The following is a 16,774-nucleotide window of genomic DNA, read 5'->3' as shown; positions in this document are numbered from 1 at the left end:
TTCAGATTCCCACCGGTTTTTAAACAACAGTCCTGAGGAAGACCAGCAGATAATCGACGTGATGACTTCTCCCAGACTCATCCCCCTGTGGAAGGACTTTAAATACCTTCTAAGTGACATGATACAGAAAAGCAAGGTAATGTATATATAGGACAGACATGTTATTGGCCCCTGTCTGTCAGAACAGTTATGAGCCTTTTAGAGGCACGTAGATCATCTATGGAAAGAGGAAGCAGGCAGGGAAAATCATAAGGACAACTATCCCCATAGCAGGAAGTGGGCCATCAACTTCCAAGTGAGCCTAGAGACCTCTCGCTGGGACATTTTGATAGTGAGAGGTGAACACTTTGGAGCACTGTCAGAAGAACTCACCCTCTGGGAAGAGAGATTTTTCTAGACAAGAAGGAAGAAGGCATCAGAGAACATTTGCCAACGTCAGGTTTGCTGTGGCTTGGCTCTTTGTAGAAGGATGCCAGGTGCATGTTTCATAGCACATGCTCGATCATCATGGGATCATTTATACATATGTGTGTATGTGTGTGTGTAGAGATAGGTTATTGTCCTCTGTCAAATTTAAAGGCCAGGTAGCATGTCCTAAAAGTCTCACTTAGTGCAATTTTAGGCTTTAATAAAGCTGCACTGACTTTTGGGACACCCTGTTACTTTACATGTGGGCATATGGCAGTGTACTTGCCTTGATAATCTGTTAAATGTTTCTTTCATGACATATGTACCCTATTAGACAGAAGGGAAAGTGTTCAAGGACAGGTATAGCTAAGTTCACATTGGAAGGAATATCAGTTTCCCCTGACGCCACATAGGCCCTACAGTGGTTTGGCTCACCCTTGTGTTGAGGGTTTTGTCCCACGCTTGTGTAGTGCAGGTGTCCCACAGGTGATAAACTGCATGTGTGGGGGTCACAGGAGTGGTCCTTGGGGCTGAGGCAGAACTTTGACAATGGTTTAGATTGTGACTTGTGTGAGAATATATTTATTGTATATGTGTTTCTGGTCTCTGAGTTTAATGCCATGCCACTTCCCAGCAAAATTTAGATGACCTGAAGACTGATGTAGTTGTGTTGAGTGACCGGTCCCAGATCCTGTTCAAAGAGTCTCGCCATCCTCAAAACATGCCGCTTATATGCTACTACTTCAGTGACGCCCACTTCTTTTCTTCCCTCTCTTGGGTGACAACAAGCACAAAAGAAATACAGGTAAAACTCCCAGTCTTTCTTCTCCTTAGCCCATTCTAAGTGAGGGCCATGCCCATGTAACTTCTGACCCTAGATTAATCCAGGAAGATATACCCCTTGAGTGAACATGATCTGGACCCAGGAGTCCTCCTTCATCCTTTCTCCAGTTACCATCTCCATGTTGACTAGATTTTATTCTTCTCCTAAAGTAGGCCAGGGTTAGGGAAAGAGTCCTCGGTTTCCTGATTTTACAGTATTTCTACTTCCTCAAACTAGTGGGTAAAGTCACTCTAGGATCTTCCAACTTCTCCTTAGCAAGAAAAAATAGCTGACTATTATGCCCTTTCCTCTTCTGCTACCTATCCTAGATAGTTTCCATCTTATTCTCTCTCAGGCTGTAGTATGGATGAAGAGCAAGACTGAGGACATGGTGGAGAAGAGAATGTTCTCCATGACAGATCGGCTGCCACCCATCCAGTCCATGGTCCACACAGGTTCCTTTCATATCCTTGTGGTCTACTGTGGTGACCTGCTCCTGCGGCTCTTTGGGGACCACCTTCGGTCATTCAAATCCCTGGGGGTAGTACCCTGTCGCTTTAACATCACCTGCCTCTGCTATGACCCAGGAATGAAGATGCTTCTGTCGGGCATCCTGGGGGCAGTGGTCACCTGGACCATTGAGCGCAGCGGCAGGGGTCTCCAAATAGCCCACATGGTCGCCCTGCCTGGTGACGAGTTCATCCATGACATCATGCTGAATGGCCCCAACGGCTCCCTGATTGCCATGTGTGAGAATGTGGTGAGGGTCCTGGAGCGCCAAGGCCATGGCCTCCTGGCAGAGGTGAAGAAGTTCTCTTCCACCATCAGTGGCTCCTCGATCACCTGCTGCTTCACCTGTTCTGAACAGGGCTTTCTTTATGCTGGAAACAAGACTGGGGAGATCCAAGTGTGGAACCTCAACTGGGGCCACTCCCTCCACACTTTCAAGGCCCACTTCTCTTCGGTGATTTGTATCCGTAGCCAGCCAGAAGCCCACACCCTGCTCACAGCTGGCCGGGAAGGCATAATCAAAGAGTGGAACCTGACTTCAGGCAATCTGCTGCGGCGGCTCGAATTGGGCGAGGAGCTATATCGGCTCCAGTTTATTGATGGCACCACTTTCTTCTGCCAGACTACCCACTCTTTCTCCTTGCGCAGCCTGCCCTTCTTCTATAGCCTCTTCAATGTCTGTGGTTCTGCTCCCCAAGAGGTGCGCCGGGTCCGCTGTGGCAGTAACTGGTTCCGGATCCTGTGCACCACCGAGGATGGCCTGCTGCGCTTCGTGTCCCCGCTAACAGGGAATCTCCTGGTCATCACCTGGCCCTTCTCAATCCTGGACCAGGCCACGGATTGGGCCTATGACCCCAATAAAGAGGAGCTCTTTGTAGCAACAGGCAGCCCAGACGTGCTGGTCTTTGACACCACCCGCTCCCCTTGCATGGCCAAGTATCTCTTATGCACCTCACCAGATTCTCAGGACCTGGTACAGTGCTTGGCTTATGGGCACTTTCACCTGGGCCGGGGTCTAGAAGGACTCATGTTCTCTGGATACCAGAGCGGTGTGATTAGAGTGCTCTCCCAGCACAGCTGTGCCCGGATTGAGACATACATTCACTTTGGCTCTGTCCTAGCCCTCTCTACACTGCCCGGAGGGCTCTCTGGTAGCCGAGAAAACTCTTTACTCTGTTCCTATGGAATGGATGACTACATACACCTCTCAGAAGCTGTGCTTGAAGGGGTCAGAGTGAAACTGCGGATACTTGCCAGCATTCTCTGCAGCTGTCAGCTAACACACTTGATACTCTTGCCCAAGTCAGTGGGTGCCATCACCCAGACTAACTGCCTGCGTCTCTGGAAGTTCCATGACTTTCTGTCTTCTGGTTCACAGGATGGCTCAACGTTCATAGAGACCTTGCCTTTGCACCAATGCACCATCATCTCTTTTGATGTCTGCCTGTCCCTGAGTCTTTTTGTCACGGGTGGCAGTGATGGCTCTGTCCGGATCTGGAACTTCCATGGGAGACTCATAGCCATGCTGGACTCATCACTGCATTTTGGCCCACTCTGCTTTGCAAATGACCGGGGTGACCTGCTTGTAACTTTCAACCAGAGTCTTTATCTGGTGTCCTGTTTAAAGCTGCTTCCCCCAACCCTGCTGGTTCGCCTCTCCCTTATGGGTCTGACAGATGAAGTGCTCGAAGTCCCTAAGCCTTTCATACCAAGCTTCTTCTTCTCCTTCGAGACCATGTTTGTGCCCAAGTACATCTACCCTGGACATGGGAAGCAGCAACTGGTGGGTCTGGAGAGTCTCGTCAATCATCGGGCCATTGCCTTTGATCATAATGTGCCACATGTCATTGAAGAAGATGAGCAAGGGAGCCCTGTGCTACTCTCTTCCTTCAAACATGATTCTGGGTATATGGAAGTTGATGTATCACAGGTGAAAAAACCACCTTATTTCCATTATGTGCTTCCTCCCCAGCTACAGCTGACTACCTGGGATGAACTCAACCCCTATCAGATACTGCGGTGCTACTTTGGTCACAGGCGGAAATGGCTCTTGGCTCCAGATTGCTACATCCCTAACTCGGTGATCCGGGCCCGTCTCTGGCCAGAGGGCAGCCCGATATACCTGCAGTGCAGCCTGCACTCACCTGTGCGGGAGCTGGAATGGGACAAATCTCAACAATTCTTCTTCTGGCACAGCCGGGCAAGAGCTATAAGCGACGCAGAACAATACATACATGAAAAGGAAGATGAAGACTTCCTCCTCACAAGAGCGTCCAAGGATATCACTTATACCGTTCTTACAGACGCAGCAAACCGCAGTTGGCTGGGAAAAAAGATGAGTGAAATTGCTATCAATAGCCTGATAGAGACAATTCTCAGTATTATAATCCATGCTACTCCACTGAAGTACCAGTGCTGTATTGGTGCCCTTGGGCAGATCTTTGCCTCTTACCAGGTGTCTCCACCCCTGCGCTCTGAAACAGCCCACCGTCTATTGGATGATACAACCAATTCCAACCCACTGATTCGAGAGCTGGCCTGGGAAGGGCTGAAGCGTCTAGGAATGATTACTCATCTCTTTGCCGTGCCTCTGGCCCAAGGACTAATGGACAAAGATGACAGAGTGAGGAATAAGACCCTGAGCCTCATGGCTGAGACTGGAGTCCACTCTAGGACCTCACTCTTGAACTTGGTCCAGAATCGAGAGACTTTCCGGGAGATGCAGTAAGTTCTTCGTGCCGTCCTCTGTTCTTTACTAGCTTCTGATTTTCTTCTTCCTCTTCCCCATTTTCCCCTTCCCTTCCTTCACTGTCTCTTCATCTCTGTTCATGAGCTCTTCCTGTCTTTTTTCTTCGTTCATAGTCTTTTCCCATTCCTAGACTATCTGATGATCCCCTAACTGCCCACTCCTTTATCCATTTCTTTTCCTGTTCCTGTTTGTCCCCTGCCTCTTTAAGGACCCCTTTCACCCTTTTCTCCTACCTCAGAAGCCCCCATACAGCTCACTTCATTCATTGCCATCTTGACTTCCTAGACTTTTTCTTTCTTCTTGGCCATCATTTCCTCTAAATATGCTGTCTCTGAGTTACATTGCCCAGTTTCCTGCCAGTTCTATAACAGTTCTTTCCTTCTTGTTCTCCCTCTTGTCCCTGATTCAGCATGGTCCTTTCTCTCCTTTGACTTTCATAGGCAGGAAATGGTTGGGGATGAAACCTTGGACCGTCTACTGGGACTGCGAGCCCCAGATCTCCAAATCCTTCATACTCAAGTGTCGCAGCGATTGAATGAAGACCTGACCTTATACCAGGGTGACGAAAAGCCTACTTTTACTTTAGATGTCTCAGGGGCGTCTGAACTTACTGCCCTTTCCAAGGAAACTGATACTGTCCCTGAAGAACCTGAAGCTGCCTTCAAGCACAGCAAAGGCCCAAGACGGGGCCGACCAGTAGTCAGAAAGCACAGTATGTATGGTGTAATCTAATTCATGCCTCAGGGTCCCCAAGAGGCAGGGCAGTTAGGGCTAAAGTAAGATAAGAGGTATCAGAGAAGAACAGAGATAAGTGAAAAGATCCTTTCACAGAAAAGAACCCTCCTAGGAAGGATCCACCCAAATTAAGAGGGATCCCAAAACCTATCTCTGTAGGACTCAGCAGAGGTAGAGTGGAGAGGGGAAGAGGGAAGGAAGGCACTGGGGATAAAGCAAGGAGAAGGCCTTCTTGTTAAAGGCCTCAGCCTCCTCTGTCACTACTTCTGTTATGGCAGTTCATCTTAGCTCAGTTGGGAAGGGTGTTATCTAAGCCTCCCATGCTTTCCTTATCTGCATCTCCTGATTTTCCCTATAGCCCGAAAATTTTTGCGGAGCCTCAAGAAGCTCAAAGAAACTGTCACCGAGCCAGGTCCCTTACAGGATGAAGGTGATCAGAGTGAAGCTGCACCCACTGAGGTGGAGGAGGCTAGATCTTCAGCATCCAGTATACTAAAGGTTGCAAAAGATGATGAACAAGAATCTTTAGAGGTAGATGCCTCAAAGGATTACGTGGCCTTGACCATGAAGATGTTGAGGAAGACACGTGACAAAAGAGGCCGGAAATCAGTATCTCAGAAAACCATGAAGAGGCGCAAAAGGAAAGTAACAGACACTGAAATTACACATGAGGGATTTCCACATACTGAAAAGACAGACTCAATTATGAGGCCAATGCAAGTCACAGGGCGGGGTGCCTCTGGAGCTCCTGGCCTCAGGTCTAGAGACAGCTCGATGTGGCGGGACGACCTGTGTCGTCTTATGACCCTGAGGATATCTGGTTCCCAGACAAAAATGTTAGAAGCTCTCAACAATGAGCTAGTGACCACAGCTCAGGAGATGCTGGCTGATCGACAACCCAGCTGGGAGCTCTTTCAGGAGATCTGCCCCCTGCTGAAGAAAGACAGTGAGGAACTGCTTGAGGACCTTGACTGGGATGTAGCCTGGCCAGAGGAGAAACCGGTTTTTATTCACGGATCAGCAATTAGAGAGGACATGATGATCAGAGACATGGAAGAGGAGACAAGAGAAACGCAAAAGCGAAAGACAGAAAAGGACATTCAGGACCTGCGGGAAACCCACGTGAGTCCAAAAAAAGGCAAGAAAAAGAAAGTTCTTTTTGCAGAACCAGACCTAAGCAAGGGAAAACGAATATCAAAGAAAGAAGAGAAGAAATCCTCTAAGCCTTCTAAACAAAGGAAAGCAGTCCAGCAGGAGATAAAAGTGGATAAAAAAGAGAAGAAGATAGCCAAAGAAGAGAGGGGCATGAGTCAGGAAGTGGAGGTGGTGGACAAATTAAAGGAGAAAGTGGTTGAGCAAGAAAAAAGGCCACTTAAAGATGAGATAAAACTGTCTTGGCAAGAGTGGAAGAAGTCCTGGGACCAATGGAAAAATGCTTTCGGTGAGACAAGGATATCGTGGGATGAATGGAAGAAAACATGGGAAAGCCAGCGTCATCAGGAAGAGGAGCAAGTACCTGAGGAGGAAGAGAAGCTGCTCCCAGATGCAGAAGAGGGACAAGTCAGAAGGGACAAGACAAAGCGGACATGGGATGAATGGTCACAGATCTGGGAAAAGATGTCAGCCAGGGCCAGGGAGAAGATGTTGGTGACTCAGGAGGAAGTGACCCTGGAGGAAGAACTGCCTCAGGAGCAGGAAGAAGAAGCAGAAGCAACAGCAGCAGAAGAAGAAGCACTGATGACAGAAGAGCAAAGGCAGATCCACCAAGAATACAAACAGGCCCAGGTTGAGCGAAAACGGGCCCAGGCTGAAAGACGACGGGCCCAAGAAGAGAGGAAGCTGGCTCAGGAAGAGGAGAAGCTAGCACAGGAAGAGAAGAGACTAGCTCAGGAAGAGAGAAAAATGGTCCAAGAGTATGAGAAACTGGCTGAGAAAGACAGGAAAATGGTCCAGATGGAGAGGAAGCTTATCCAGAATGAGGAAAAACTAGCCCAAGTAGAGGAAATGCTGAGCCAGGATGCAGAGAAATTGGCCCAGCAAAGGAAGAGACTAGCCAAGAAATTGGAGAAACTGGCCCGAGCAGAAGAGAACATAGCAAAGAAAGGAGGGAAGCTAGCTGAGGTCAAAAAGATAATGATGCAGAAACTGGATAAACTGGCCCAGAAAGAGCTAGATCTAGCATGGCAAGAAAAGGAACTAGCCCAGGAATTGGAGGATCTGACCTGGGAAGAGGAGGAACTGGCTTTGAAAGAAGAGGAACTGAATCAGGAAGAGGAGGAACTGATCAATGAAGGGGACAGGCTGGATCAGGAAGAGATGACACTGGCATCTCAAGAAGAGAAACTGGATGCAGAAGAGAAAGCAGTGATCCAGGAGGAAGAACTGCTGGTCCAGGAGAAGAGGAGACTGGCCCAGGACAAACAAAATCTGTCTGAGAAAAAGGAAGGACTTGATCAGAAAAGGGAGCAACTGATGGAGAATAAGCATAATTTGGCCCAGGAAGAAGAGCTGCTGATCCAAGAAGAGAAGGAACTAGCCCAAGACAAGGTAAAACTTCCTGGAGAAGAGGAAAAACTTACCGAGAAGAGGGAGCAACTGATGGAGAAAAAGCAGAAACTGGCCCAAGAGGAAGAGCTACTGATCCAGGAAGAGAAGAAACTGGCCCAGAACATGGAAACACTGCCAGTGAAGGAGGCAAAAATTGCCCAGAAAGCAGAGAAATTGATCAAGAATAAGCAGAAACTGGCCTGGGAGAAGACTAAGCTTGTCCAGAACATGGAAGAACTTCCCAAAGCCAAGGAAATACTGGCCTGGAGGCAAAAGAATCTGGCCCAGGAGAAGGAGAAACTGGCTCAGGAGAAGGTGAAATTGGCTCAGAGGAGGGAAACCTTAATCCGGCTCCAAGAAAGCCTCATCCAGAGCAGAAAGAAATCAGTCCCTGAGAAGGAGGTATATGACATGTATAAGAATAGGCTGGTTCAGATAGAGAAGAAGCTGATGGAGGAAAAGGAGAAACTCTTCCAGAAGAAGGAGAAACTGGCCACCGTAGAGGAGAAACTGACCCAATTAGAGAAAAGCCTGGCTGAGAAACAGCACAAAGTAGCCCATGACAAAATGAAATTAGCCCTGGGGAAAAGGGCAGTGTTCCAAGAACTGAACCAGCTCAGAGGTGACTGGTCTATTACCAGGGAAGAAAAGGCACTGGACATGGAAATGAAAATACTGACCTGGGAGAAAGAGACACTGGCTGAGCAAAAGGAAATTCTCTTCAAGGAAGAGACTCAAGAAACTTCCAAAGAGAAAAGACTACCCAAGGATGAACTAGAGGTAATCAAGAGGAAATTGTCACTAGAGGAAAAGATATTGCTCTATGAAGAAAGGATCCTGGCCACAGAGCAAACAGACATGGCCAAAGAAAAACTGGAATTTACCAGAGGAGAGAGAGTATATGCCCAGGAACAAAGGAAGCTAGCCAGGTTACTAAGGAAATTAACTGAAGAAAGCAAGGGAATTTCCAAGGAACCATTAAAAGTAAGCAGCAAAGTCTTAAAGACACTTCAAGGCCTCATTAAAGAAGAAAGGAAACTAACCCAGGAAGAAATAGAGATGACAAAGTTAAAGAGGTTATTTGTCCTTAAGGAAAGGGAATTGAACAAGGTACAGAATGAACTTGATGCCAAGGAATGGGATTTTTCTGAGGAACAACCAGAAATTACCATAGATGAGAAGAAACTGGCTAAGAGGCAGAGAAGACTAGCCAAGGAAATTAGAAGATTGATAAAGAGGGAGAAAAATATTACTGAACAAGAAAGCATATTGGCCAGGCAACAGAGAGATGTCATACAGGAAACAGATGAAGAAGAAACAACAGAGGAAGAAGAGGCAAAGTCATTCCTTAAACATAAGTCAAGAAAAAGAGAAAAGCTAAAGACAGCTGATACACAACAGGAAGAGTTACTCAGTCAAGAGGATGAGGTGAAAAGTGTGAAAAGTGAGGAGATCTCTTCTGAAGAAATGGAATGCCTGTTAGATGAAATAGAGCAAGAGAGTTTGTCTGAGGAGGAGGAGGAGGAAGAAGAGGAGGAGGAAGAGGAGGAGGAAGAGGAGGAAATGGAAGAGGAGGAGGTAAAGGAGAAGAAAATGGTAGAGAAGGAGTTGGGGAAGGAGGAAGAAGAAGGGAAGGAGAGGAAGAAGAAAAGGAAAAAGAAAAAAAAGAAGAAAGTGCTGGAAAAGGAAGAGAAGGAAGAGGGGAAAGAAGAAGTGGTTGAGGAGGAAAGCACAAGTGATGAAGAGATGGAACATTTGAGTGAGAAAGAGGAAAGAGAGGACAGAAGCTTGTTTGAAGAAGAGGTAGACAAGAAAAAAGCAATTTTTAAAAGAGAAAAAATATACAAGTTACTAGAAGGGAAAAAGCACTTAAGAGGAAGAGAAGAATTCCTTTCCATTGAAAAAAGAATCCCTGACATCAAAAGCAGTGCTGTAAAACTGGAAAGCCCTCCCAAGCAACTGATCTCAGTCGTTCTGGGGAGCAAAGAAAAGATATCAGAGCCATTGCTAACTAAACAAATATCTTGGGAAGATAAGGCCATAGCACTTGGGAAGCCTGGAGTATTCCCAGGGGCAGGGTTCATAGATAAACAAGAACTGTTGAAGAAATATAAGCCCATGCCTCTACACGTTTTGGATATAGTTTTGGAGGCCCAGGAGCCTGACTTAGAGACCCCGTATTTGTCCCACATACTGAGGAAGACCATAGAAGCTCAGAAACTCCAAGGCAAACCGCTGGGGGCCAAGTGGCAGTGGATCCTGCAGCGTCATCCATCTCTGAAGAAACAGAGTGAGGTACAGTTACCTTTGTCCAAAATCCTGCCTGAGGAAATCTACACAGACATCAGTGTCTCAGATGTAGAGTGGATCCACCATGTCCTAGAAAAGATGGAGGCAGGAGAACAGCTTTCCAGAGATAGTTTCCACCGATTGTGTCAGCTTCTCAAAGACCTCACCGCAAAGGAGAACTTAGAGTGGATGCACCTGGCCAAGCTCGAAGCCATCGTGTACCATCACAAGCAGATCATGGAATCCCGAGGCACACATATCTCCAAGCCCAGTAAGGAGCCCTTGGGTCCAAAATACTTGAAAGTGATCCCTCCCATCAAAGGAAGGGAAAAAGAGAGCTGGCTCAAACGTCTGGCTGTCTCCACACCAAAGTCTCTGTTAGCTACCAAAGGGATCCCAGACCCGAAGGCTATCAACTGGCATCTTCTGGGAGAGCCTTACCGGAGTGCACGGGCGAAGCAGATAGCCACTTCTCTCAGGGGGATGGAGATGCGATACTATGATTCTGCCACAAGAGACATTTTCACAGGTGCCCTGGACCCTGTTGAAAAACAAACCCTGGCGCTGATGTTTCAGAAAGACTTCTTGGCTTTTAAGGATAAGGGCAGGTTTGCCAGGTTGCCCAAGTTGGAGAAGAAGGCACGACCCATCTCTAAAGTAAAGGAGGAGGTGCCTCTGTGGGAGACGTTTGTGGCACTATACCACGTTCTGCGGATGTTGCAGGAGCGATACGCAAGAGACAGTGCTGCATGGATGGAACAGTTCAACCGTCTTATGGACCTATACCAGCTCAAGTCTCCCCGAATCCAGAAGCTGATGCAGGACCTGCTACTGAGAGAAAAGCCCCAGTTCCAAGAGGTCACTTACAAAGATGCCCTAAGGGCCGTGGAGCTAGCCCCTGGAGAGCGGTTGTTCTACCACCTGCTCTGTGGTGGCTCTCAAGCCCATAAAGGGCCTCTGGCATTCCAGGAGGTGGTTCCTCTCCCCGGGCAGAACAATGTGCAGACCATGCTCCCCATGGGCATTGCCCAGTATGGGATCTTAGAGCTTGCCTGGAAGAGCCTGCCAGAAGCTGATTTACACCTCACCAATGAACTGCCCTATGTGGCTGCTCCTACTCTCTGATTTGGGACTGGAGGGGGAGGGACTTTTCATGCCTACCTGGAGAAAGGCCTTGTCACCAAGATCTAGACCTTTAACCCTAGGACTCACAGGGAGGTAGAGCCAGGCCCAAGCTCTTTCCCTGGCCAGTTCCAGAAACTAGCCTTTATACGTGGAATAAAGAGGAGGTTCTCATTCACAACAAGCACCGCGATGGGTCCTTTTTTCTTCAAACATTGCTTCTCTAGAAAGGTAGCCAGGGAGACCAGACGCTCACCTACTCCTGAGAGTGGGAAAACTCCCCCAGAGCCAGTGGTACTCACCCTCCAGCGGCCATCTGGCAGAAGAGTCTGTCTTTGCCCTCTTTCTTCTTGCCCCCCACCATTCTCCCCTAAAGACCAGAGGAAGGGAAGCACCTGGCACAAAAATGAATGTATATTTTGCATTAATATAAGAGGCATTGATACAATGGAAAGAAAATGGATTTTAGAACCAAAAGACCTAGCATTTTGCCCTTGGATCCTGGGGTACACAGTGGAGGCAGACTTTAGTTCTCTGATCATAGTTCTGCATGCTGATGCCTAATTCCCAAACAGCCAGTATGGTGGGTGTTAAGAAAATCCTCAGAATATGGGAAAAACTTCAAGTTCTAGCCAGTACCACTTGGTGACCTCATTACTGGATGGCATTAAAAGATGAGGCCATTTCAGGTTAAAGCAGAAAAGCAAAGGAGGGAAGGCTATGTCTTTCACTTCCTTTGCCAACCTAGACATGGGTTTTGGGGAGGATGATAGAATGAAAATTTGAAAGATTAGGTGTAAACTCTAATAGGCCCTGGACATTCTAGGGACTTATGATCCTTCCCTCTAGTGATTAAGGAGATAAGAGGGGCTTCCCTAGTGGTCTGGAGTTAAGAATCCTTTTGCATGCAAAGGACACTGGTTTGATCCCTGGTCTAGGAGGATTCCACATGCCATGGAGCAACTAAGCCCATGTGCCACAACAAAAGAACACACCACAAGGAGAAGCCTGTGCTCACTGCAACTAGAGAAAGCCTGTGCATAGCAATGAAGACCCACCACAGCCATAAATAAGTAAATCTTAAAAAAAAAAAAAAAAAAAAGAAGTTAAAGGGAAAGCATTAATAAAGTGGAGGAAGTTGTCACTGCCAGTAATGATGATCCTCCCTGATCTCCTCTTCCCACTATGAAGACTTCAAAACTGCCTCTTTCCACGTAAGCCAAACCAACAGATTCTAGCAAGTAGCCCATCTATGTGATTTGCCACCCTCCATCCCAACCTCTCCTTTATTCTACTCCCTCCATCTGAGTTTGCTTTTGTGGGGAATCCAGGGATAGAGGGCAACAGAACATTTTGAGACGTTGGATTCACCTTGGAGGGCAAGGGTAACGAGAGCCCTGAGTATGTAGTTGAGTTCTTCCACGTCAGATTACATACTAGGCCTGGAGTATGGAGTATATGCAAGCTGGGGGCTGGGGATACGGAGTCTCAAAAAGGGTGATCAACCCAATAGCCAGGCAAGGTAGCAGAAGTAAGGGTGGTCCAGCTGGCTCTGCAGCCCTGACCTGAATCATTTCTCCTTTCTGGCATCTGTTTACTTATCTGTGTCAAAAAGAAGACAATATATATTACAAATATAAGGCATGAAAGAGGAGATGTCACTACAGACCCTACAGACATTAACAGGGTAAAGACTAATATGAACAACTCTATGCCCATAAATGTGACAAAACAGATGAAAAGGACAAATTCCTAGAAAGATCCAGAAAGGGAATAGTAATACTTATCAAATCTATTTTGCAGGATTTCAGTGGATCTTCTGGTCAACAAACAACAAATAAAACACTGTGACAAGAAATAGTCTTAACTGTTGCCCCAGAGTCAGGAAGTATATAGATGGCTCTTCAATTCTATGGATGGTACTGGCTATGGCTATGATGACCTGGATATCCTTTTGCCTCTACTAGAATGGCAGAGACCAGGGCTTGTTTGTATTTTCTCTTTATTATGGAAAATTTCAATCACTAAAGTAGAAGCATTATCATGAACCCCCAGATCCCTGTCACACCATCACTTAATTACAAACATCTTGCAAAAGCTGCTTCATCTATTTTTTCCTTTATTGAAATATTTTAAAATAAATCCCAGGCGTCATGATGTTTTTGATATCAAAGGACCCTAAGTTCTTTGATACTCATCTCTAAAAAATAAAATTTTGCTATATAAAAATTTTCACAGCTAACAAAATAATAATCCCTTACTATTATCCAATACTCTATGCAAATTTCCCTGGTTGTCTCCAAAAGTGACCTTTTATGCTTAATTTGTTTGAATCAGAATTCAAACAAGGGCTACATACTGGATTTTATTGTTATACTTCCTAAAAAGTTGGCTTAAAGCTCAACAATCAAAAAACTAAGATCAAAGCATCTGGTCCTATCACTTCATGGCAAATAGATGGGGAAACAGTGACTGACTATTTTGGGGGGCTCCAAAATCACTGCAGATGGTGACTACAGTCATGAAAGTAAAAGACACTTACTCCTTAGATGGAAAGTTATGACCAACCTAGACAGCATATTAAAAAGCAGAGACATTACTTTGCCAACAAAGGTCTGTCTAGTCAAGGCTATGGTTTTTCCAGTAGTCATGTATGGATGTGAGAGTTGGACTATAAAGAAAGCTGAGCACTGAAGAATTGACGCTTTTGAACTGTGGTATTAGAGAAGGCTCTTGTGAGTCCCTTGGACTGCAAGGAGATCCAACCAGTCCATCCTAAAGGAGATCAGTCCTGAGTGTTCATTAGAAGTACTGATGTTAAAGCTGAAACTCCAATACTTTGGCCACCTGATGTGAAGAGCTGACTCATTTGAAAAGACCCTGATGCTGGGAAAGATTGAAGGCAGGAGGAGAAGGAGATGACAGAGGATGAGATGGTTGGATGGCATCACTGACTCAATGGAGATGAGTTTGAGTGAACTCCAGGAGTTGGTGATGGACATGGAGGTCTGGCATGCTACGGTCCAGGGGGTCTTGACTGAATGAGCTGACCTGAACTGAAGACTCTTAATCTTAAATATTTACACTCCTCTCTCTCCAGTTTTTTTCACAGTATTGATTTGTTGAAGACACTGAATCAGTTATCCTTTAGGTTTCTCCCATGTAGTTTTCTAATTGAGCAGAGTTTTGCTAAATGAGATCCGGTTGTGCTTCAGGGGTGCATGAAACTTCTGAAATTAAATTACTATGTGCAAGGTATTCCTCCACCACCTTGGAGTGGGAGCATTCTTCCAAATTTGTTCTTCTCCAGGTACTCTTTCTCAGTTCTGGTGTATCCTACAGATTGTTCTTATATCTTATAACAACTTTGGGGTCATTTTAAGACCTTTGGCTTTTACTCTGCACTTGATGGAAACCATAGGAGGGTTCTGAGGTCCAGTGGTTAGAACTCTGCACTTTCACTGCCGAGGCCAAGGGTTCAATCTTGGGTTGTGGAACTAACATCCTGCAAGCCGCACACATCTCGGCCAAAAAACCCTCATCAATTTTCATATTCAAAAAGCATCCTATGTGTGGAGAATAGATTGTGGTAAGGGAGTCAGAGGCTGGGGGCAGGAATGGAAACAGGGAGATTAATAACAAGGTTACTACAATTTGGAGGAAAGAGGGCAGTGGGTCTAAACCAGGGAGAAAGAGGCAGTAGAAGTGAGTATTGGGCAGTTTTGGACCCTTCTATAGGTAGAGCCACTGGAATTTGCTGACAGAATGGATGTGAACAGGACAGAAAGAAGGAGTCAAAGATGACCCCAAGGTTTGGGGCTTGACCAGTTGGAATGCTGGAGGCACCATCAAGTTAGTTGGGGAAGATTAACAAAGAGTTGGTACTAGGAAGAAGATTAGGAGTTCATGAATTCAGTTTTGGACAAATTGAGATTGCTGTGCATATGAGACATTTAAGAGGAGATGTCCAGAAGGCAACTGGATATAAGTCTGGAGTTTAGGAGACAGGTTTGTAGTGGGGTCATAAGTTTGGTATACAGATGATATTTTAAAAAATCCAAGAGACTGGATGAAATGACCAAGGAAGTGGATGTGGATAAGGAAAGAGAAACAAGCATTGTAGCTTGAGGAGCTCTAACATTAAAAGGGCAGGGAGAAGTCAGCCTAGGAAACTGAGGAATGCTAATGAGTAGAAAGAAACATCAAGAAACCTCTGGTGTCACAGAAACTAAGTGAAGAAAGTGTACCAAGGAGGAAGGAGTGATCAAGTGTGTCAAGTGCTGCTAACAGGTCAAGCAGAAAATAATTGAAAGTCAGTGATTATATTTAGCAAGATGAAGATTATTAGTAACCCTGACAAGAGCAGTTTTGGTAGAGTAATGAGTGCAAAAGTCTGATTAGACTGCTTTAAAGACAGAACAAAAGAAAAGAAATTGGAAGCGAAATATAGATATTTTGTGTGTGTGTGTGTGTTTCAAGGTAAGAGAATTGCTGGAGTCAAGAACTTGACAGAGAATTCCCTGGTGGTCCAATGGTTAGGACTTGGTGGCTTTCACTGCAGGCCAGGGTTCAATCCCTGGTGAGGGAACCAAGATCCCACAAGCCACTTGGCCAAAAAAAAAAAAAAAGAGAGAGAGAGAGAAATTGATAAACAAAAAAAGGTGAGATTGGACTTCCCTGGTGGTCCAGTGGCTAAGATTCTGTGCTCCCAATGCAGGTGCCCTGGGTTTGCTCCCTGGTTAGGGAACTAGATTCCACATGCTGCAACTAAGACTTGGTGCAGCCAAATAAATTTAAAATTTTAAAATAAAAAAAGGGTGAGATCTAGTGCCCAGGTGGAGAGACTAGAGTTAGATCAAATCGTGGTTTAGTTGTGGGGGGAGCACTAGAGGAGCATTCATACCCAGGCACAGACGTAGATTAGCAGGTAGGTGGGTGAGTCTGGAGATTCTCTTCTGATAGCTTACATTTTCCCAGTGAAGTGAGAAGCAGGGTTATTAGTTGAGAGAAAGGGAATGGGAGTATGTGTTTGAAAAGCTGGGTATGGCAGTGAATGGACTTAGGAAAAAAAAAGTGCTGGGAAGCATTAAGAATGATTTAATACTGTATCCACTTATACCTAGAGATACTTAGAAGAGTCAAATTCATAGACTCAGAAAGTACATTGGCAGATGCCAGCAGCTGGGGTAGGAGATGGGGTGGGGTGGGAAGGGGGAATCAGGAGTTAGTGTTTAATGGGGACAGAGTTTCAGTTTAGGAAGGTGAAAAATTGGGGAGATGGATGATGGTGAGAGCTGCACAACAATGTGAATGTACTTAGTGCCACTGAACTATACAGTTAAATATGGTTAAAATAGTATGTTTTATGTGACTTTGACCACAATAAAAAAAAAATTTAATGATTTGAGTTTGGGTCGGGTCCAGTTGGACTACTTAAGGAGAGAGGTGACTCCGAGGGGCCTCCTGGGAAAGCTCCCTCTCTCCCCAGGGTCTCCAGAGAGCTGTAATTCCCTGGCCGTCTCCAAGAAACACAAGGAGCTACGCAAGCAGCACACTGGAACTAGTTTCCCAACATTGTGTAGGTTAGGGTT

At 46.0% G+C, this 16,774-nt stretch overlaps 1 protein-coding gene across 2 annotated transcripts; it reads left to right on the top strand.

The window, feature by feature from the left end:
- Positions 1-11,344, top strand: LOC104995306 (WD repeat-containing protein 87-like). 2 transcript variants are annotated; one of them, XM_010849169.1, is made up of 6 exons: positions 1-136; positions 1,043-1,089; positions 1,565-4,465; positions 4,931-5,202; positions 5,584-7,586; positions 7,839-11,344. In XM_010849169.1, exons 1-6 carry the CDS (start codon positions 62-64, stop codon positions 11,184-11,186), a joined length of 8,646 nt encoding a protein of 2,881 aa, XP_010847471.1. In that variant the 5' UTR covers positions 1-61; the 3' UTR covers positions 11,187-11,344. The 2 variants fall into 2 exon arrangements, with proteins under 2 accessions (XP_010847471.1, XP_010847470.1); XM_010849168.1 differs by having other exon boundaries at positions 1,043-1,213; positions 1,587-4,465.
- Positions 11,345-16,774: the final 5,430 nt, after the last annotated feature.

Source organism: Bison bison, unplaced genomic scaffold (assembly GCF_000754665.1).
Source record: "Bison bison bison isolate TAMUID 2011002044 unplaced genomic scaffold, Bison_UMD1.0 scf7180017864280, whole genome shotgun sequence".
Lineage (NCBI taxonomy): Eukaryota > Metazoa > Chordata > Mammalia > Artiodactyla > Bovidae > Bison > Bison bison.
The sequence above is the reverse complement of the archived record's forward strand: the minus strand, read 5'-3'. Positions and strand labels throughout refer to the sequence as shown.